The sequence below is a fragment of the Dendropsophus ebraccatus genome, chromosome 1 (assembly GCF_027789765.1).
Source record: "Dendropsophus ebraccatus isolate aDenEbr1 chromosome 1, aDenEbr1.pat, whole genome shotgun sequence".
NCBI classification, from domain to species: domain Eukaryota; kingdom Metazoa; phylum Chordata; class Amphibia; order Anura; family Hylidae; genus Dendropsophus; species Dendropsophus ebraccatus.
Window position 1 is genome coordinate 204,216,067 of NC_091454.1, and position 23,032 is coordinate 204,239,098.

At 45.8% G+C, this 23,032-nt stretch overlaps 1 protein-coding gene across 1 annotated transcript in view; it reads right to left on the reverse strand.

Annotated features, from left to right (window-relative positions):
- PLEKHA2 (pleckstrin homology domain containing A2) overlaps positions 1-23,032 on the reverse strand; it is a 55,279-nt gene that overhangs the window by 12,153 nt on the left and 20,094 nt on the right. The window contains exons 6-9 of the mRNA XM_069966961.1: positions 16,457-16,588; positions 16,079-16,231; positions 9,098-9,166; positions 8,620-8,690 (exon numbers count right to left, since the gene is read on the reverse strand). Coding sequence (XP_069823062.1) covers positions 8,620-8,690; positions 9,098-9,166; positions 16,079-16,231; positions 16,457-16,588 — 425 coding nt within the window. The remainder of the gene's footprint in view (positions 1-8,619; positions 8,691-9,097; positions 9,167-16,078; positions 16,232-16,456; positions 16,589-23,032) is intronic.

Here is a 23,032-nt window from a genome sequence, read left to right on the forward strand (position 1 = left end):
CATTCTCACAGCTGAGGGTTTGTTACAACTGTATTCAGTGTAAGGTCCTGTGTTAAAGGGGTACTCCAGCGAAAAAAACTTTTTCTTTCAAATCAACTGGTGTCAGAAAGTTATAAAGATTTGTAATTGATTTCTATTTTAAAATCTCAAGTCTTCCCATACTTACCAGCTGCTGTATGTCCTGCAGTAAGTGGTGTTTCCTTTCCAGTCTGCCACAGTGCTCTCTGCTGCCACCTCCGTCCATGTCAGGAACTGTCTAGAGTAGGAAAGGTTTTCTATGGGGATTTGCTGCTGCTCTGGACAGTTCCTGACATGGACAGAGATGGCAGCAGAGAGCACTGTGTCAGATTGGAAAGAAAACACTTTCCGCAGAACATATAGCAGCTTATACGTACTGGAAGACTGGAGATTTTTAAATAGAAGTAAATTACAAATCTAAATAGAAGTATCTACAAATAACGTAGTTCCTGAACACCTGTGGCTTAAAAAGAAGCCACATGCCACTAGAGATGAGTTCGAACTTGCCGAACGTTCAGGTTCAGGCAAATCAGAAGCTCAGGATTTGTTTCCTGGTGGCTGGAGAAATTGGATGTAGCCGTATGGCTGTATCCATGTTTTCCAGGACTCCCTAGGGCTGTATCCACCTTCTCCAGCAATTGTGAGTCAAAAGCCAAGTGTTAAAGAAAAAATGGTAAAACACTATAACCACATGGCGCTATTTGTTACAACGTTTTTAGTGATCTGCGTTCAGAGTTTTTTTTGTTTTTTTACAGAAACGTTGGCATTTTCCCCCATAGACCTCTGGGGGGGGGGGGGGGTCATTCTACAGGGAGCTGCTATTGTCTCCTCTTCTACTGGTGTCACATGTTGCTGCAATGCTGAACAGATCACTTTACAGCAGACTACTCTTATCACCACAGACTCAACAGGAAGCTTAGTTTTGACCCCAGTGGTTAGAATGAAAACTGCAAGATATCTGAATATTTTATCATTTAGATAAAAAAAATTAAAAAAAGTCACTCAAAATGTTTTTAAAAAGTTAAACATAAAAACATTATTTAAACAGTAAGTCATTTTCTGATGACACCTTCCCTTTAAAGGGAACCAATCACCCCGAAAATCAATGTAAAGACAAGGATATGTGCTGATAGATCACCCAGCACACTTCCCAAATATGCCCCTGTAACCTCTGTGCCCCCCTCAATGAGACAGTAATCTTACTTTGTTCTTGTCACGCGCTGTATGTAAATTTTTGCTAAGTAGTCCTGTTGGGCGTATGTAGTCCTGGTGGGCGTATGTAGTCACGGTCCGGGGGCGTATCTACTCACGGTCCGGGGGCGTATGTAGTCGCGGTCTTTGGCTGTAATCACGCCCAGAGAGGCGTGATTCGGCGGCTTGCGGTCCAGTGACGTCATCCGGCGGCTTGCGTTCCGCGTCGCGGCCGCGCCGACGTGTTCGGGAACCCGCGCATGCGCAGTACGTCAGCGTCGTCTCCCGCCGTACTGCGCATGCGCGGGTTCCCGAACACGTCGGCGCGGCCGCGACGCGGAACGCAAGCCGCCGGATGACGTCACTGGACCGCAAGCCGCCGAATCACGCCCCTCTGGGCGTGATTACAGCCAAAGACCGCGACTACATACGCCCCCGGACCGTGAGTAGATACGCCCCCGGACCGTGACTACATACGCCCACCAGGACTACATACGCCCACCAGGACTACTTAGCAAAAATTTACATACAGCGCGTGACAAGAACAAAGTAAGATTACTGTCTCATTGAGGGGGGCACAGAGGTTACAGGGGCATATTTGGGAAGTGTGCTGGGTGATCTATCAGCACATATCCTTGTCTTTACATTGATTTTCGGGGTGATTGGTTCCCTTTAAGTGCATATTATTATCCTGCTATAATACTATGAGGATGTTCAGGTGTCAAAGAAGAAAATATATTTTTGTGTTTTCCTGGATGTTCACACAAATGACTAGCCTGCTTGTTGATGGTTTCCACAGGGAAGTCGTGCTGTTTAATTGAAAAAAATATATAATAACAATTAAGCAGAACAGGAAAAAATATAATAATTGTGAAAAAATCGTCTTTAGTGGTTTACATGTTCTCGTTATCAAACCCTCATTGAAACTAATATAATAAAAGACAAAAATGTTAGTTTTTGGGAGCTGAAAAAGCATAATATTTATTAAGTCATGTGATTCTTTCATTATGTGACTCCAGGATTTCTTTTCAATAATTGCGGGGTGGGGGGCTTGTGGTCCTTAGTAGAAATGGCAATATGCATATAGACATGGCGTTTTTTCCCCCCTCTATACAAGTCTATGGGAAGAAAAACTTCACTGTCTCTTGAACAAAACGCCAAAAACGAAAACACCATGTGGGAGATTTATCAAACATGGTGTAAAGTGAAACTGGCCCAGTTGCCCCTAGCAACCAATCAGATTCCACCTTTCATTCCTCACAAATTCTTTGGAAAATGAAATATAGAATCTGATTGGTTGCTAGGGGCAACTGAGCCAGTGTCACTTTACACCATGTTTGATAAATCTCCCCCCATGTGGGTATTGCGTTTCAAATTAATGATTTAAAAATATCAGATGCCGTCGACTAAGATTTTTAAACATGTAGTTTGCAAAACTGGGCACCAGGGGGAGCTGATCATTCAGTAACTATAAAATAGGAAAGAGCGTCTCTGTGTCTTTGTGGGTGAATGCACATTGACAGGATGTTAGATGTGTTATTTATACAACCGGGGGTAACCGTGCAGATCACCACAGCGGCATTGCTTCTGGAGGCCATTAGCTATGGCAATATGGCACATACACACACGTATATAGATCCATGTATTTTGGTCAATAAAACTTTAACACTTGAAGTGCTGCGCATGGGCCAGTGATACAACTGCAGCCCATAATTCCATCAGAAGACCACCTCATTTGTTGGGCCAGCTTGCTGTGGGGATCAATCTCTGATGGCATGGTTCACAAAACAACATATTAGATCTTTTCTTGCAGGATAAATTGTACTTTTACAGGCACCATAGGGGGTGATTACACAACACAGTAATCAGGAACCCAGGGTTAAAGTGGATCTGTCAGCAGCTTTTAGCTTACTGAAGTAAACTGCATAATAGGGCTTCTTACCCTGAATCAGGAGGTATAACTCTTATTTCAATTCCTTGCTCCGGCGCTGAGATATAAGCTTTATATGTTTTACCCAAATTAGGAAGTGAAACCCAAGGGGAGTTCGCCTGGGCTGCAAAAGCCCAGCAATGTTCACAGAATGGACGTTTATAAGCAGGCAAAGGGGTGTTAATTAAGAAGGAAAAGCATTGCTTTGAATATTGCTGGGCTTTTGCAGCCTAGTGCAGCACTCTGTGAGCTTTATCTACTAATATATAGATAAAGCCCAATCTGTCACTTTAGCTATGAGATATATGCTTTAGTATATATGTATATGTATATTAATATATCATTAAAGCTTATATCTCAGTGCTGGAGTGACAGTGTAACGCCCGGAGTAGTGGATCCACTGGACCGGCACCAGCGATGGCACAAACCTCACCAGGGAGCGGAGTCTAAGGGGCCGCTGGTTTTCACCAGAGCCCGCCGCAAGGCGGGATGGGCTTGCTGCGGCAGGCGACCCCCAGGTCGCTACCCCTGGCTTGGTTGCTGGTGTCGGCAGGCGAGGCGTGGCAGGAGATGGCACAGGCAATAGTCTGCAGATGAGAGAGCACGTGACAGGCTGGACACGGGAACAGGTGGAGTGACAGGGAAACAGGAACCAGGAACAGGGACTTGGGACCAGGTAACGGACAGGACTCAGGAACAGGGACTAGGGACCAGGTAACGGACAGGACACAGGAACAACAGGGAGCTGGGCCAAACGCTATGGGAAGCATGTAGAGGCTCCAACACTAAGGACAGGGCATGCTGGGATTTATAGGGGAGTGATTGGGTGCAACTACCAATTAGGAGCGCACTGCCCCTTTAAATCTGAGACAGCCGGCGCGCGCGCGCCCTCGGAGGCGGGGACGCGCGCGCCGGCCGGCACAGCGGGAGACAGGAGCGTGGAGAGGTGAGGCGCCCCCCGGGGCCGAGGTGACAGCAGCGCCGGGTCCCGACTATGGACACCGGCTGCTGCATAGGGCAGGTAGCGGTCGCGGCGGCGGCCCGGAACGCGGGACGCCGCCGCGGCCGTAACAGTACCCCCCCCCTTTGGCCTCCCCCTCTTTCTTGCCTGCAAATGGCACAGGAAGCCACAAAGTCTTTGACATCTTGGGATAGGCTGGGCCACCAGTAGTGGCGAGAGATCCGTTGGCCGGTCTTACGGACTCCCGGGTGCCCGGCCTCCAACGAGGAATGTCCCCAGTTCAAAATACCTCTTCGAAGCGCAGGGTGAACATGAGTCTTTCCGGGGGGTACTCTCTGAAGAGTGGAGGTGACGACTGGTACTAGGCGATCAGGCGGTATAACGTGGCAAGGGACCTTCTGTGAGTTCTTCCGGTGGAGAGAGGACACGACCTTAGTCTTGGGTACGGGGAGAGGGTACACCTCGGCAGAGAAGGCATCCGCCGAGTCTTGGTCTTCTGCCGGTAGGCCGGATAGAGGCTTGGCCGGGACAGGAAATGACATAATACACTTGGTCTGAGGTGACTTGAGACACTGGTGGGAACAGTCCTGACCCCAACTGAGAATCTCCCCGGTTCTCCAGTCCAGCTGAGGGGCATGTTCTTGTAGCCACGGGAGTCCCAGGAGGACCGCGGGGGAAGAATGGGGCAGGACGTAGAAGGATATCTCTTCTTGATGTGAAGGACCCACCTGGAGGACTAAAGATGCGGTCTGGTAGTACACACGGTCGGTAAGAATTTCGCCCGTGACCGAGGAGATAGTCAGGGGCCTGGCTAGTCGGGTCACGGGTAGCCGCCATCTTTGGACCAATGTTGCCGCAATAAAACTGCCTGCTGAGCCAGAATCGAGGAAGGCAGTAGTCTGATGATTTTGTCCTGAGGGAGTCCGGATGGAAACTGGCATAGACAGACTTGGAATGGTGGCATTCACACCTAGGGACACCTGTCCCACCGGACCTAGGTGCGAGCATTTTCCGGATGTTTGGGGACGTAGGGGACATCCCAGCCGGAAGTGATCGGAACCACCGCAATAGAGACAGAGATTCTGCTCCAGGCGCCGGATTCTTTCATCAGGCGTCAGGTGAGCCCGTTCCACCTGCATAGGAATCTCAGGAGAGGGTTGGGACATCGAAAGATCAGGATTCTGGAAAACCGGCGCCAGCTGGGGATGGCGACGGGAACGGGTTAGTAAATGTTCATGCCGAACCTCCTCCTCCCTCTCCGAAAAACGAGTATCAACTCGGGTGGCCAGTAGAATGAGTTCGTTCAGGGAGGTAGGCAGGTCTCGGGCAGCGAGCACGTCTCTCACACGACTAGACAGGCCCTTCTTGAAGGTGGCCAATAGGGCGGCCTCGTTCCAGTCCAATTCGGCTGCCAGGGTGCGGAACTGGATGGCGTAGTCACCAACAGAGGAGCTGCCTTGAGAGAGGTTGAGGAGAGCAGTCTCGGCTGAAGAAGCACGGGCAGGTTCCTCAAAGACGGAGCGAAACTCGAATAGGAAGGCCCGGAGATTGGCAGCAACTGGATCATCACGGTCCCACAGTGGCGTGGCCCAGGCCAGGGCTCTACCTTCTAATAGGCTGATGATGAAAGCCACTTTAGAGCGCTCGGTGGAAAACTGACTACTCAAAAGTTCAATGTGCATGGTACACTGAGTCAAGAATCCTCTGCACAACTTAGAGTCCCCAGAGTACTTGCTTGGGAGGGCCAGTCGGAGTGAAGAAGAAGCGTCAGGAGGTGGTGTGCGCTGGGCAGTAGTCTGCTGCTGTAAGGCGGCAGTGAGTTGCTGGATCTGCTGTGACTGCTTCTGGATTTGTTGCGCCTGCTGAGTGACCACTCTGGCGACATCACGGAGATCAGGCACCTCGCCGGGATCCATGGTTGGAGCCTACTGTAACGCCCGGAGTAGTGGATCCACTGGACCGGCACCAGCGATGGCACAAACCTCACCAGGGAGCGGAGTCTAAGGGGCCGCTGGTTTTCACCAGAGCCCGCCGCAAGGCGGGATGGGCTTGCTGCGGCAGGCGACCCCCAGGTCGCTACCCCTGGCTTGGTTGCTGGTGTCGGCAGGCGAGGCGTGGCAGGAGATGGCACAGGCAATAGTCTGCAGATGAGAGAGCACGTGACAGGCTGGACACGGGAACAGGTGGAGTGACAGGGAAACAGGAACCAGGAACAGGGACTTGGGACCAGGTAACGGACAGGACTCAGGAACAGGGACTAGGGACCAGGTAACGGACAGGACACAGGAACAACAGGGAGCTGGGCCAAACGCTATGGGAAGCATGTAGAGGCTCCAACACTAAGGACAGGGCATGCTGGGATTTATAGGGGAGTGATTGGGTGCAACTACCAATTAGGAGCGCACTGCCCCTTTAAATCTGAGACAGCCGGCGCGCGCGCGCCCTAGGAGGCGGGGACGCGCGCGCCGGCCGGCACAGCGGGAGACAGGAGCGTGGAGAGGTGAGGCGCCCCCCGGGGCCGAGGTGACAGCAGCGCCGGGTCCCGACTATGGACACCGGCTGCTGCATAGGGCAGGTAGCGGTCGCGGCGGCGGCCCGGAACGCGGGACGCCGCCGCGGCCGTAACAGACAGATTGGAATAAGAGTTATATCTGCTGATTCTGGGTAAGAAGTCCTATTGTATACCGTCTTTACTTTAGTCAGCAAAATGTTGCTGACAGATCCACTTTAAAGAACTATAATATCCAGGCTGTTCACACAAGGCATGTTTGCTATAAAAGTAAAGGCAAGATCGGAAACCATCAACAAGCACGTTTTCTGCTGTTTATGGATCCTGACAGCAAAAGGTTTTTTTACTATGCAAGCAAGAAAAATCTGGAGTAGTCAGCAAAAATAAAAACAATAAAGATATAATACAAAGATGGTAGATTATATATTGCTGACTGCAGAGGTAATGTTAAAGCTGAATAAGTGTGGTATATACGGTATATACATAGATTTGTGCCCAGTATGCAGATATGGCATGCTGTGATAATCTCTCGATGACATGGCGTGATAGGACTGATAATAAGGTCATCATCTGGACGTTAGGTGTGGCCAGGCGGTCTAGCACATTGCTGATGGTTTGGAGTGTGACTGGTACAGAAAGGTGAGGAAACTCAGATAGAGACATCCGGTGTGCTGCGGTTTCCTCTGGTGTCACAGCTGTGCTCAGCTCGCTCTGCAGGGGATCAGCACACTGGAATCTAAATGAATCTTTAGTTAATATCTACAATGTGCAACTAGAGATAAGCATGTAAAGTGCACACCAAGGGCGGCAAGGGCATCAAGTCCAGAGGCAAAATATGTACCGACCACCAGCCATTTATAATACAGGAGCCTTCTTGTGGGACAGTGAGGCCTTTGTGTCCCCTGTCGCATCAGGATCCAGGGGTAAATGCTACTTCTGCACTCTCTATAGCTGCACTATTGCACCAATTTTTCTTTACTATGACAAAGTGGACAGACCGAAGTATGACTGCATGATCAGACTACACAGGTTACGTTTGTAGTCTGTTGCCATGGAGACACATATGGCTGCATAGGAGATTTTTTGTAAAGACCTATTGTAATTTTCTATTTCTGTTATTCAATTTTTTTATTCTATCAAAATTATCTACTTTCTATTATCTAGTTTCCCACCTGTTTCATGCAGAGTATTCTTTTACTTCAAAGTTAAACTAATCATAGAATATATTAGATGCTTTCACTTCAAGGGGTTATCTCAAGATGACATGATAGGTGAGAAGAATCTGATCTGGAGAGCTCCTGCCACTTGCAGTACATGAACATTAGTGGCAGCAGAGAGACCTATGCTGCCACTCAACGTAAAATGATGTATAAATTAAAAAAAACAAACATACATTTATTTTGATGAAGTTATATTACAAAGCAATATTGCTTTATTAAAGTGGAACTATCAGCAGCTTAGATGAATCTAACCTGCTGATAGTCCCTATTGTGCATGGGGCGCAGAGGAGGACAGTATGTCTCTTACCTCGATCCAGAGCACTGTCAGGAGCACTGCCTCGCCCCATCACACAAGCTGGCCCGCCCCTTCTAATGATAACCAATGGGGTGAACAGGATGGCTTGCATGATGGGGGCGGGGCAGTGCTCCTGATAGTGCTCCGGACTGAGGATTACACTGCTAACATCATGGGAACGGTGCAGAGGAGGAAGGTAAGACACATACCTCTCCCCTCAGTGCCCTGTGCATAATAGGGGGCTATCAGCAGGTTAGATTCATCAAAACTGCTGATAGTTCCCCTTTAAAGCAAGTATATAAAAAAGGGGAGTACACCTGAACATGATAGGTATTTTTTAATTTAACCTACCCTGTCACAAACAAAAAGTCTGAGTAAAGGGGAGGAGCCATGACTGCAATATATATATATATATATATATATATATAGATACAGATACATATATTTCAATATGATACCTGCTTGTAATATAATGATCAGACACTTATTACTTACCCAGATTTAACAAGACATTCATGTGTCTTCAAAATGTCCCTAAGATGAATACAGCGCAGAGGTTCCCGATCCTAAAGAAAAGGAAAAATAGGGAATTCACATATGGGTGCTAGAATAGAGGTATTTATATAACCCGACAAGCTAACACCACCCTGTTCTCATGCTTGTTTATTTTTCCAATAAAATGGGTCCAAAATTTTGGGCCAATTCATAATATATCTTTATATCCCTTGAATCAGCCCAAACCCACTAACTGCTATGATACACCAGTAAATACTAAGCTCCTGAGCGCCACCAAGTGGTGGATGTGATGTAAAATACTGCAATTTGCAGTTGTCACTTCCCTTCACGGTGAGCTGTGCATTTGACCCTTATGTTCTTAGATCGGGGGTGTATATTATGTATACCAACAGCAGTAGGAGCCTATACTTATATCTGCATGTACCCCTCTTTTCAGTCACGAGGATGAAGAAATTACCGTTTCACATTTGTAGTAACTAATATTAAAACCGCTCAAGACAAAGAATCTTCTTTTCCAATTTTTCCTCTGTAAAATAAAGAAAAAAGTACAAATTAGCCATGGCAGCTAAAACAGGTACAACTCCGTAACGTCACTCCCAGTCAGATTATAAGGCAGTACATTGAATTTCACAGAATACTCATTTTACAGGTACTTTGTATATAAGCCGATTCTGAGTGACAAATCTTTCCTCTCTGTTCTCCTCCAAAGCTAAAAATCCAAATCTGCTGGTTTCCTGATGCCAAAGAAGCAGTTACCACCGACCATCTTATTACATATGTGGTGCACTCCTGTGAGGCTTGACCGGTCACTTGCAGGATGGTACTGTCTGACGCCACTACTGTGGTGTTTGGTTGGAGTATTGCTCAGCCAGATGGTATACTGTTGTGACGCCAGTGCCGGTGGGCATACAGGTATGGAGGCACACCTGCTTTTATTTTAGAGTGGCGAGCTATACCCTTTCCCCTGTGGTCGGTGACCTGCTGGGCTGTGAGGGGATCCCTTGGGTACTTATCACGGTGGTCCGGGTGGAGTTGTGACCCACCCAGACTATCAGTACCACCACCCACAGAAAGGGGAGATGACCCAAGGACGTGGTACCTACTGTATAGGTGCCTGAGTAATAATCACTGAGCCCCATTAGCATAAACAGATCTTCTTCATTGACAGAATACTTTATACAATGGCTGACAGCAGACTGTAGACTAGACAAGACAGAAGCTGTACTGAGGACCGTAAGAATTGTACAGCTGAGAGTAGTAGAGAGGAGTTTGTACTGAGAGTCCAGAATAGTTGAGAGGAGCTTGTGCTTCAAGTTCAGAGTAGTGGAGAAGAGGTTTGTCGTGAGTACTGAGAGTCCTTAGGTGTAAAGAGAAGCTTGTACTGCAGGTTCAGAGTAGTAGAGAGGAGTAGGTTGTGAGAGTCCCAACCCAAGTAGTTATGTTCTCTGCGAGAACTGTAGAAGAAAAAGAAGTAGTAGAATAGTGCAGACTTGAAAATAGAAGTTTAATTGTACCCGTGTTTCGACCTTTCTCGCTGTACCACCTTTTGCCCACCAGTGTCGGGTGACCTGTCCTATGAGGGTGACACAAGCCCCAGACCTTGTCACCTAGGTTGAGCAGAGTGGCCAAGATTTCCTGGTTACGGCTGGGTTCACACTATGTATATTTGAGGCTGTATTTGGTCCTCATGTCAGGTCCTCATAGCAACCAAAACCAGGAGTGGATTGAAAACACAGAAAGGCTCTGTTCACACAATGTTGAAATTGAGTGGATGGCCGCCATATAACAGTAAATAACTGCCATTATTTCAATACAACAGCCGTTGTTTTAAGATAACAGCAAATATTTGCCATGACGGCCATCCACTCAATTACAACATTATGTGAACATAGCCTTTCTTTGTTTTCAATCCACTCCTTGTTTTGGTTGCTATACAGCCTCAAACATACAGCCTCAAAGATACGTAGTGTGAACATAGCCTACACCCGCGCTGCGAGATAGAGTACGTAGGCTTCTAGCAACTTTGCTCTATCCAGATTAGTTCCTCTTGCCATCAGGATACTGTCCTGCACTTTTAGACTTGTTCTCGGTGTGGGTTGGGGTTTCTCTGACTTGTCCTCTCCCTTGAGTAGCTTAACAATGCATAGTGTGTAGAAGTGCTGCTTTCAAGAAACTGGTGCCTGCGTCTCCCATGTGTGTCTGTTCTGCACAGGAACCTGACTAAGACTGCAGACTAGTTCTGGAGTGGGGACCACAGCAGGGACCAACTTCTTTTGCGCCTTCTCTGCTCAACAACCTGACTAAGACTGACTAAGAGTGGGTGTATACTTCCTCTACCCATGTGACAACTTCCTACAGGAGGTGTAATATCCCCTGTGAGTGGTGGAGAAGAAAGCATAAAAAGAAAGGAGCTTAGAGATAGGTAGAGAAGAAGAGAAGGTCCTCATTGGTGTACAGATTACAACAAACAATAACCCTTTAGTTACCTGCAGCTGTGCAAAATACAAGTACAGTTACACACAATAGCGACATCTTGTGGCAAAATGTAGATACTACTTCATTACCACAGTTACTTGAAGTACAGGCTTTTGTGAGGGGTATAACATACTAGTAACACTCCTTGTTGGTGGTGATCGAGGCAGGTTAATCCAGAGAAACGGTAGAAATAAATCTCGGCACTCACCAAATGTAGTTGCTTATTTATTCTGTGTGTTACGTTGTCCGGCCACTATGGCCTTTATCAGCTTGAGCTCCACAGTGACATCCCCCCCTTCACAGTGACATCACCCCCTCCACAGTGACATCATCCTCTCCACAGTGACATCACCCCTCCACAGTGACATAACCCCCTCCACAGTGACATCATCCCTCCACAGTGACATCACCCCCTCGACACTGATATCACCCACCCACACAGTGACATCACTCCCCCCTACAGTAACATCTCATCATAATGACATCACTGCACTTCTACAGTGACATTACCCCCTCCACAGTGACATCACCCCCTCCACAATAACAGCACTCTCTCTCTCTACAGTGACATCTTTACCCCTCTACAGAGACATTACCCCCCTCCACAGTGACATCACCCCCTCCACAATAACAGCACTCTCTACAGTGACGTCACTACCCCTCTACAGAGACATTACCCCCCTCTACAGTGACATCGCCCCCTCCAAAATACCAGCACTCTCTCTCTCTTCAGTGACATAACCCCCTCTACAGTGACATCATCCCCTCCACAGTGACATCACTCCCCCTCTACAGTGACATCCTCCCCTACACAGTGACATCCTCCCCTACACAGTGACATCCTTCCCTCCACAGTGACATTACTTCCCCTCCACAGTGACATCACTCTACCTCCACAGTGACATCACTCCACCTCCACAGTGACACCTCACCATAATAGCATCACCCTCTTTATACTGCATTATCAGTATATATGGCTGCAGGGGTAGGCATCAAAGGCCCGTCATAAGAAGCTACATCAAAAGACCCCGGTATTATAAATGGCACCAGGTGGGTGGGGCCCTGTTACAGACTGCAGTGGGGGGCTTCTAGTCCTCCCACCTGACACAATGTCTTTGTGCGATACTGTGTGATAGACAGGGGAGGCAGCCATGTGCTATATAGGGCAGATTACATATGGCACAGTAACACCTCTCCATGTATTTATAGCACAGTAACACCTCACACACCTCAGTGACAGATAGGGCAGAGGAGCTCTCGTTCCTTCCTCTCACAGCACCCTCTTTGTATCTTATTCAGCCCATTAACCACGAAAACCAAAGACAGGAAAGACGGCAGGAAAGTTTCACACTAGACGCACCCTTCAAGAAGCCACAACTGACACTCGGCCCTGACTCTGATCTCTTACTATGAAATGTATATATCATATCCACACCCCCACAGATCCCTTACTGCCTGCTCTTACAGTGGGGCTGCCTGTGGCAATATACTGTATGATGTGGCAATACACTTGGCTAAGCCTAATATTAAGGGGGTACTCCATTGAAAAAAAAATTCAAATCAACTTGTGTTAGAAAGTTCCAGAGATTTCTAAATTACTTCTATTAAAAATCTCCAGCCTTCCAGTACTTATCAGCTGCTGTATGTCCTACAGGAAGTGGTGTATTCTTTAAAGTCTGACACAGTGCTTTCTGCTGCCACCTCTGTCCGTGTCAGGAACTGTCCAGATAAAGAACAAATGACCACAGAAAACCTCTCCTGCTCTCCAGACTGGATAGAATACACCACTTCCTGCAGGACATACAGCAGCTGAGATTTTTTTTTTTTTTTTTTTTTTTTAATTTATCTTATGAGGCAAAATAATCTTTAGTATCGTATCAGATGATAACACAGGCCGGAGAAGGAATTCAGACCCTCTGCCACCCAAGCCCTATTCCGTGCAACCAGGTAAATTTCCACATAAGATACATTCACTTGGCCAACATCTATCACCATATTGGCTGATTTTTCAGCCTGGCCAAACATGTTCTAAAAATAAAAAAGAGCCTATACTCACCTGCCCTGATTCCTTACAGTTGACATTAGCAGTGCTGCCTGCTCAGCCAATCACTGGCCACTGCAGTGTCTGGCCTTAGTCAGTGATTGGATGAAGAGATAGTTCCTGTAGAAACAGTGCATTCTCGGCAACCAGGAAGTAGCCAAGAGCACCGGAATTGTTGACCCCAGTGATTTTAAGATTTCTTTTTATTCCCAGATAACCCCCTTTAAATTGGTATTCTGGTTTAAAAAAAAATGGGCCAACCCCATATTCTGAACCTATTTCTATGGGTCCAAAATGTCATCAGCAGCAAAGTAGGGCTAGCGTGTCACCAGGGGAAGCAAACAAGGTGGACAGCAGGGCTGTGGCTGAACCGAGAGAGGTGAGTATGTTCGTTTGTTAGACCCCTTTAAGTTAAAGTTGGCAAAGGGCAAAATTTGAACATATCTGCCAACATACTGTGTGACTTTTTTTTAGGTCTTTATAGTTTCACAATCATGTCCCACCTGTTGCGTTACCTGTCTGCCAGCCCTTCTGCAGGTAAGTGGCACCCATGAGCCAGTTTTGTGATGAGTTTTAAAAAACCACATAGCTGCTTTATATCTGATTTCATGACCGCACACTCACCTGAGCTGCAGGGCGGTGTCACTGAACATACCTGGCCGCTCGCCCTCAGCGCTAGAACTAATGAATGGAATATCTGAGCAGGTATAATCACCCACAGGGTGTCATTAACATTCCGATGGAAATAAGAACTCTTTATTTTTTAATTACAGTCGTCCTTTAATTAGGTCTCGGGTAAAGCCGTACGACACGTAGACTTTTATCCAGTCAAAGCACGGATCAGCGGTGTGAAGTAAACGAGACCCAAAGTGAGAACTGGCATGGAGGGGCGACAATCCCATACCTGTGACTCCACGCTGAATTTCTTATATCCTGTTATAAATCCTGTTATAAATATATCCTGTTTACACGGAACGATTTATCGTTCATTTTTGCACGATAACGATCGAATTCGAACGATAACCGTACGTGTAAACGCAGCAAACGATCAAACGACGAGCGAGAAGTCGTTCATTTTGATCTTTCAACATGTTCTCAAATTATCGTTGGTCGTTCGCAAAAAATTCGCTGATTGTTCCGTGTAAACAGTCTTTCAACGATTTCACCTATGTGTGAGATAGGGTTAAACGATCGCATAACGATTTTTCCGTACGATGTATCGTTCCGTCTAAACGCTGATCGTTGTAAAAAAAAAAACATTGTTCATTCAAAATCGTTAATCGTGCGATCGGACGAATTATCGCTCCATGTAAAACCACCATTAGTTAGCTCTAACCCCGCAATCTTCTGCCCCAAATGTCATAGTGTAGCCTACTGTAAAATTCTCTATATTCCCAGCATGTAAATAATTATATACAGTCTCCAGCCTAATAATATACTGGTAACCAGTTGGTGCAGGAATGTGGCCTTTATAACTACAACCGCTATTTAACATTCATTAATTTATATTAACGGCATAGCTGAGCCGATTAATCAACGGGTGTAGGTACAGTGGGTATAAATAAGTTTACCCAGCATGCTCACTTTCACTCCATATAAGATTGCTGTTCACTTAAACTCACTGGAAGAGAATGATGAACAAGCTGTAGCTTAATCGGCAACACATACAGTGCCCAAATGATACTGCTATATAGTGCCAACGTAATATCACCGTACAGAGCTAAATAGTAATATGATAGAGTACCCACTTCATACTGTTATATAGTGATACGGTAATGCTGCTATACACCTCTTGCATAAAGCTGTTATACAGTGCCAAAATAATACTGCTATACACAGCTAAATAGTACTATCATCGATTACCCACTTAATACTGTTACAGAGCTAAATTTTGTTGCTATACAGCTCTTGCATAAAGCTGCCATACAGTGCCAAAATAATACCGCCATACAGAGCTAAATAATAATATCATAGCGTACCCACTTCATACTGTTATAGCGCTAAATTAATTTTGCTATACACCTCTTGCATAAAGCTGCTATACAGTGCCAAAGTATTACCGCCATACACAGTTTAGTAATATCATAGATTACCAACATCATACTCTTATATAGTGCTATGGTATAATGGTATAGCAAAATAATACCACTATAGAGGGTTAAATTACAGTACAGCACAGTACAGTAATATAATGTAGTACCCAGATTATAAGGTCATTTTGCCATCATACAGACCTACATAGCAGCACAATACAGGATTTGCCCAAAGCTGCCATACAGTGCTAAATAATACCACCACACGGTACAAATAATAGTATAATAAAATACCCAAATCTCTACCAAAATAATACTACCTTACAGAACTAAATATTATTATCCAGCATCCACATAATAATGTAATCCTGCAGTTTTCCCAAGAAGCTGCCATACAGAGCTTAAATAGTACCACCATCAAGTACTCAATAAAGTATCCACATCATGCTTAAAAATCATACCACACTATAATATAGTGATAAATAACACAGTACTAAAATAATACCAGCAGCACAGAGTGTTCAATTGAATTACAATACCATGTCAACATTATACTGCCTTATAGTGCCACAATAATAATACCACCATACAAAGCTAAAAAATAACCTGATGTGGATACCCACACTATAATTCGGTAGTACTGCTGTGCAATGCTAAATAGGGATATCATACACATAGAGCTCCCATATAGTGCCAAAATAACACCACCATACAGTGCACAAATGGTATAGTAAAGTGTTTATATCATGCCGCAAAATAATACCACAATATAAGGTAGTGCGGGACCTTATACACAGGACCAAAATAATACCGCCATAACATTATAGTACAATACATAGAAGAAGATGGTTAATGGCATATACAAGAAGAAAGTGCAAGATGTCTTTACCATGTTTCCTTGCTTGACACAATATCCGCTCTTCAGAACACAAGTGGAAGATGGCGGTTTATGGACAAGTTGGGGCATGAGGCTCTGACTGCGCCGCAGCGTGGTGTGAGGGACCACTTCAGGCTGGAAAACCTCTGGGCATTCACTTCCATTCTGAAATAATAGAAAATAGTAAAGAGAATTTGGTTATGGAAAACATATGGCGGCTTTGTTATTGAACCCACCCTGGGACCCCTCTCTATGAGCCAATCCAGGAACCACTGGGAGGATGAGTCCTAGCTGTGGTGGTCTCCACATAACCATATATTACTTATGTAATTCTTTTCCCCACACCATGTAGACTAGAAGATTCCACATGACGGCAATGTCCTTATTCACCTGGCTGATAGGAGTCTGCACCACTACTCCACCAATGATCTCTGTCTTGTACGCGGTTTGTGACTTCTTCTCCTGGGATCCAGATCCAGCGGATCCTATTTCAGGTGTCTGAGTTGATCCTGGTCTTGGTACCTGAAAAACATCAGATTATGTTCTTATAATTCTAATAATATACCACTTGTATAAACTGGGGAAAAAAATATCGGTCGTATAATGGCGCCACATACGACTACCAGATTATTAAGCCGAGCAGGTACATTGATTCTAATGGAGTCGTGTCACAGATGGGAGGGGGTTTCGTCACATTGGGGGCTGGCTGGCCCACCTCCAGTGCTTCATGGCCGGCAGGTGCTAGGTAATAGACCGTTGCCGGGCATGGGAACTGGGTGGCGGTTCAAAAAAAGAATGGCACCACCGGCATGTGGTGCCGTGTAAAAAACACCAAGCGATGTACCTAGTGTACATCTTTTTGAAATGTCAGAGAGAGCTGCCAAAATTTTTGATCGGGCTGGGTCACACATACCGTAAAAGAACGTGTTGCATTGTCTACAGAATATAAGGCAGGGATAAACCCCGACCCTGATAGATATGGGTAAAAAGTCCCAACACAAAGCAGGGATCACATTGTCACGAATCTACGAGTGACTTTGCCTTTGGCACATCAGCTCCATTTACACAAAGACGTGTTAATCACGCGTGACGAGCCTCCCATTCCAGACAGCGGTTACACAATCCTGGATCGGGGCCCATTTCTCACAGTATAATTAGCTCTATCATGTGTAGTATGGAGAGGACCATATGCCCCGCAGCCTGTCTGCTTCTGACACACTCATGTCAATTCCTCTCTATTAAGTACACAGCCCCAATCCCAACACTTTGCCCCCCCTTCCCCCCCATAGGATTTACCAGGTACACATGATAAAAGAAGGGACCATCCACATTACGGAATCCATGTCAATTGTTTGAGTGGAGAGTCACGGAGAACGGAGGGGCGCGAGCTCTCCCATTCAAAAAGATTTGGCACCTATTCCGTACGGAATTTCGGCACTGATTCGGTAGTGTGAAGGGCTCTTCCTATTAGATGAAGCGATTTTTAACGATTAGTAATTAACGATAAACGATCGCAAACAAGATTGCTTATCGTTAACCTGAAATCGTTTACCATATTACACACATTGATAATCGTTAGTTACAATCGATGTGGAATTACACTGAACGATTAGTGAAAGAATGCGGAATTACAGCAAACGATTAACGACAATTTTAGGGTCAGATCTAAATTAACGATCGACGGTATACAACCGATTTTTTCGATCGTTGCATGCAATTACACAGGACGATTATCGTTTAAATTTGAACAACATAACGATTTTCTCTACAATAATCGTCCTGTGTAATAGGGCCCTTAGAAAAGTTGTATTTGAGGCCTGATGAATAGAAGAGTGTATACATTAGAGATGAGCAAACTTTTCAAAAGTTCGGTTTGCCAAATTTTGAAGCAAAGTTTGGGTTTTGTCCAAGCTGAACGTTTGATGAACCACATTAAAACAGCCAAAGAATTTAGCGTTTAGCTATTTTAGTTTGCTCATCAATACTTACCTGTTCAAACTCCCCCGTTATCTTCCGTCTCGAGCGTCCAACACAGCCGCCACCAGTCCAGGCACTTAGCCAGTGATTTGCTGAGCGGCCTGTCAATCTTATCTCGAGAGCGACAGCCCGTTTAGCCAATCACTGGCCACAGAACTGTCCCATCTCAGTCAGTAATTGGCTGAGCGGGCTGAAGACACCAGAGATCTGTAGGAGGATACCAGGGGAACGCGAACATGCACTTCTCCCCCCCCCCTTTTTTTTTATGTGTATTAAATTGTGCGGTCGCCATCTTTACAAATTCATTATGAACTTTTTGCAAAGTTTGTAATGAATCTCGGTTCATAAGATGCGATCTAGTATCAGGGGCGTTGGTAGGATTCATGCGGCCCCATAGCAAGAAACTGGAGAGGACCCCATGATTCCTGTACCCCCCCCCCCCCACTCCATGCACATACTTCCATGAACCGCCGGCTGACACAGTCCTGTGGTGTTCCGTTCTCCCAGACCCCCTTGCCAGAGTGACACCACTAGCGTATCGGGGAGCTGGGAGCATGGAATGGCGAGGGACCATTCCAGCTGCCAGGTCAAATGAGTATGTGCATGGAGGGGAGGGGGGGGGGCTCTTGTGGCTGGAGGTGCAATGCTGCCTCCGGTCACATAAGAGACACGTAGGGCAGGGAGGACTCTGTTATCCCAAGTTAGGAGGTCCGGGAATTTATAGCCCACCCCACTCCTCTTTTTGACCTCTAATTATATCTCCATTTCCTCTAAATAGCTCATTGGAAAGGAAGTAGACTGAGACTTTCTTCCTTTTTCATTCAGTTCTTGGGTTTTTCGGCAGTTGTGGTCAGCACCTATGTTATATACACCCATCCAGTATGACTGCCTTATGTAATAAGCATGAAACGTCATCAATCCTCCCCAACTCCACACCACACTGGGATCAGACACATAAAGAGTCAACTTCTTATTGCTATAAAGACTTCACATTGTAATGTCCGTATACACTACCTGAAGACAACACCATCCGATATGATGGCATATCATCACTTAAGCCTCTGCATCTCTACTTTTTAATGTAGTAAGAGGTCCTATGGGCCTGGAGATGAAGATTCAAGTTCTCGGCCCTCATATGAAAGCTATGCCTGTGCAGGATACGTCATCAATGCTCCGCACCTCTACACTACTATGTAGCAGGACGGTCTGTGAATAGTGTTGAGTGGACTTGATGAACCATATTCATCATGGATGCCTATGGCTATAGGCATACATGCAACTTCTCCAGCCGCCGAGAGTCAAATGCTCAGGTTCGGAGAACTTGGCTGAACTCGAACAGTTCGGCAAGTCCGCTCAGCACTACTTGTAAGACCAGATTCTGCTGCGTCTCCACTTTTTCATGTAGTAAGAAGTCCTATGGGCCTAGAGAGGAAGCTTTAGCTTCTAGGTCCATGTATAAAAGCTATACCTGTGCATGATACGTCATCAATGCTCCGCACCTCTACGCTACTATGTAGCAGCAGGGCTTGTGGGACTAGAAATAAGCTTTGAGATACAAAACTTTTAACCAGGTTCTCCTTTATCCTACAGTGTCCATATACACTGCCTAAACAGTGCTCTATCCAACACGATTACATAACATTGCATCAGTCTTACCAGTTCTGCTTTCTTATCCATTAGAGAACCCTACGCACCTCATGTACTATGAGGTCCAATGGGACCAGAGATGAAGCTTCAAACTCTAAGTCTAGGCACAAAACTCATGACCGAGCCCTCCTCTCATCACTGTAATGGACTCAAAGGGTATACACTCTACATAGTAAACTATTCATTGGAAAAATAGCTCTGACCAGTGTGATAACATCTTGTAACAAACATAAAATATAGGACTTCATGCTAACATTACCAGGTACGGTATAATGCATTAACAAGGGCTTTAGGGGCAGTAGACCACAGTAAACAACATCCAGTTACTGGTGTTTGACCATATGTTTCTGGTATTCACTGAACCAGAGTATGAACATGACAAAAACAGCAGCTGGGTAGAGCAGACATGGTAATACGGTTATGGGTGTTGATAGAGGAAATGGTGCTCATTGGAGCGTTCATCTTCACAATTTTTACCCTTGTTGACTGTCAGGAGGCTGAACTAATGGAGACTAAATGGGTAGCGGGTTATTATGATTGAACTGGGGCGAAGAAATAATTTCCAGTTAGTACTATCATAGCAATGGAAATAGTGGATAAGATGGGGGAAAACACTGTGCCAAAATGGTACCCATCGTGGACGTTACTCTACTCTAATATATGTAACTACTTATAGGGATCTAGCGTTGTATCGTTCTAAGTTATCTACAATTTGGGTCTGGAAATGATTGCTGCGGGGGTACAGGTAGGTAGGCTCCAGTGCAGAGTTTATACTGGGGCCATCATATACCAACAGAGGGCGTACTGTATACGGGTCATGGCCTGATGAAAGACGATAATGCCTAAAGGCCCTATCATACAAAGTGATTATCGGTCATATTTGTCTTATTATCGGCCATTATGCTCGATGCTATCATGCTCGATGTCGGCTGAGCATTGTCTTTCAACATGTTGAAAGAGTACCGATCCAGATAGCAATGATCTGCTGCCGTTACTCCATGTAATAGATGTGGAGGCAGCAGACCACCGCTATCTTCCATGGGCTCTGATTTAACGATCGCCAGGGCAGCCCCCTGCAGCTCCCCACGTCCCCCAGCCCCCTGCTCCCCACGTCCCTAAAACGTGTTGCCACTTTGCTGGCTCTCCCTACTCGTCTGATCTACAGCAAATGTGATGGATTCAATGTCATTGTTTCTGAGCAATTATCCATGCCTGTTGTATGTGGACGTCTCCTCGAAGGTACAGAGGACCTATACATATTGTCCTTAGAGACTTTATGTGCAGCCTGCACGATTGTAGAGAGGTATTAGGTCACTATTCCCAGCTGGAGGACAGGTTGGGAAATGTATATATATATATATATATATATTTAACTGTATATAAAGAGTTAGGCTAAAATATTATAGGTTGTTACCTAGAAATAAGGGGGTAGAGGTGAACTATAGTGGACCTTTTCGTTATGGTCATGGCTTAATAACTATAGTGGGTGCAGTCATACCTGAGCTCTTGTGTCTGAAAGGGAATAAAAAGATCCCTCAGCAATATTGGAAGTCATCAGTATTATACGTAGCACCTGGTAGGTGGGGGGGCCCTGTTACAGAATTTTCATTAAAGGGGTACTCCAGCACTGATAAAAAAACGAAAAAAAGCATTTGTAAACATAGTTTTCCCACTTACTATCCCTCCGGAGTCTGCGTTTGAATTTCCCGCTGTTTGCAGGTCCCTGAAGCTCCAGTTGGTAGCTTCATTTTGTTCTTTACTTCCTGGTTTGGGGTTTCCCATGATGCAATTTGTCTCCTGTGATGTCTAACAAAGGGAGGCTGGCAATGAGTTTACTTCACTTCCTGGTGGGGGGGTTGAGGGGGGGGGAAGATAGGGAAGGGGGGCAGATAGGTTTTTGAAGCATATTACAAAGTTATATAACTTTGTAATGTGTTTTAATTACTGCAAAAAAGCTTTTCGCTGGAGTATCCCTTTAAGCCAGGAGGTTCCACTTTCTCTTCAAGGGGCGCTTTATGCTGAACTAGTGAAGAATAAGACACCTATATAATTTTCTTGTGTGGGGTCCTAAGCTGTATGTGTGTACCCCTGCTATTACTGCTGTCGTCTTAGGTGACATGGAGGGACTTTGGCTCCTCTCATCCTCTTAGTGACTTAAGCTTTGAACAGATGTAGCCACCCCACTGAGATATCGGCATCATTGCCTACTGGACCACATAGTGTGCAAGATATGACTGTCTTGCTTGGGTCCTGGGTATAAATCCCACCAAATTCCCACAGTCTTGGGGGGTATGATGGCTGATTCCCATGTGTTATGATGCCGGTAGTAATTTCCTATGAAGTATTTATAAGATTTATGGATTGTAAGATATACACATTGTAAAGAGCGCTCAAGTAGGTACATGTCATAGGCCACCTCCTCGAGAAGCTTAGGAAGTCAGTGCCGCTCCCAAACACCTTCCACCGGAGCACAATGCAGATGAGGATTTATTGATATCAGGATAATGGAAGCTCATTAGGATTCTAATAATCCGTATAAACTACAGTATAATAATACCGTGCGGTGAAATGATCGCTCATCTGTCACTACGCAGCCTCCTATAAAATGGAGAGTTTTCACACTACTGTTCTGGATCAGCTCTGACTGTTTGTCAGCGCTGAACTCTATGTGCCCCGTCCATATCTTATGTAAAACTGCTGACAATGGCGTTCCATGCGGCTGCTGATCATGTGGCCACCTCGCATAAAAGTATATTATTATAGTTAATATAGTCATGATGTGTTAGGGCCCTATTACACGGAACTATCGCGCCGATTATCGCTCCGTGTAATAAACACAACGATCGGCAGATGACAACGATCATTGGCTGAGCGTTGATATAGGTTTGGACCTATAATTGTTAGGCGCTGAACGCACATTGATACACGTAATAGCGGTGTGCGGCCGGCGGCTGGCGATTTCCAAACTCTATATATTACCTATCCAGGCTGCAGGGCTCCTTTTACGGTCTGCTTCTTCCCGGATCCCGCACACTCGAGCTTCAGAGCGGCCTGTCTGACAGGCTGCTCAGCTAATCACTGGCCGGGACCGCGGCGTCCAGTGATTGGCTGAGCAGCCTGTCAGCTGAGATAGGCTGCTCTGGAGCTGCAGCGCGGGAATCGGGGAGAAGCAGAGAGCAAGAGGAGCCCTGCAGCCGGGATAGGTGATGTATAGAGTTTAAGCAAGGGCTGCAAGGACATCACTAACGATGTCCATGCAGACCTTGTTAAACGATTATCGGGCCCTGTGATAGGCCCAGTAAACAAGCGGCTATCTGGCAGAGCATTTACAGTTATTATCGG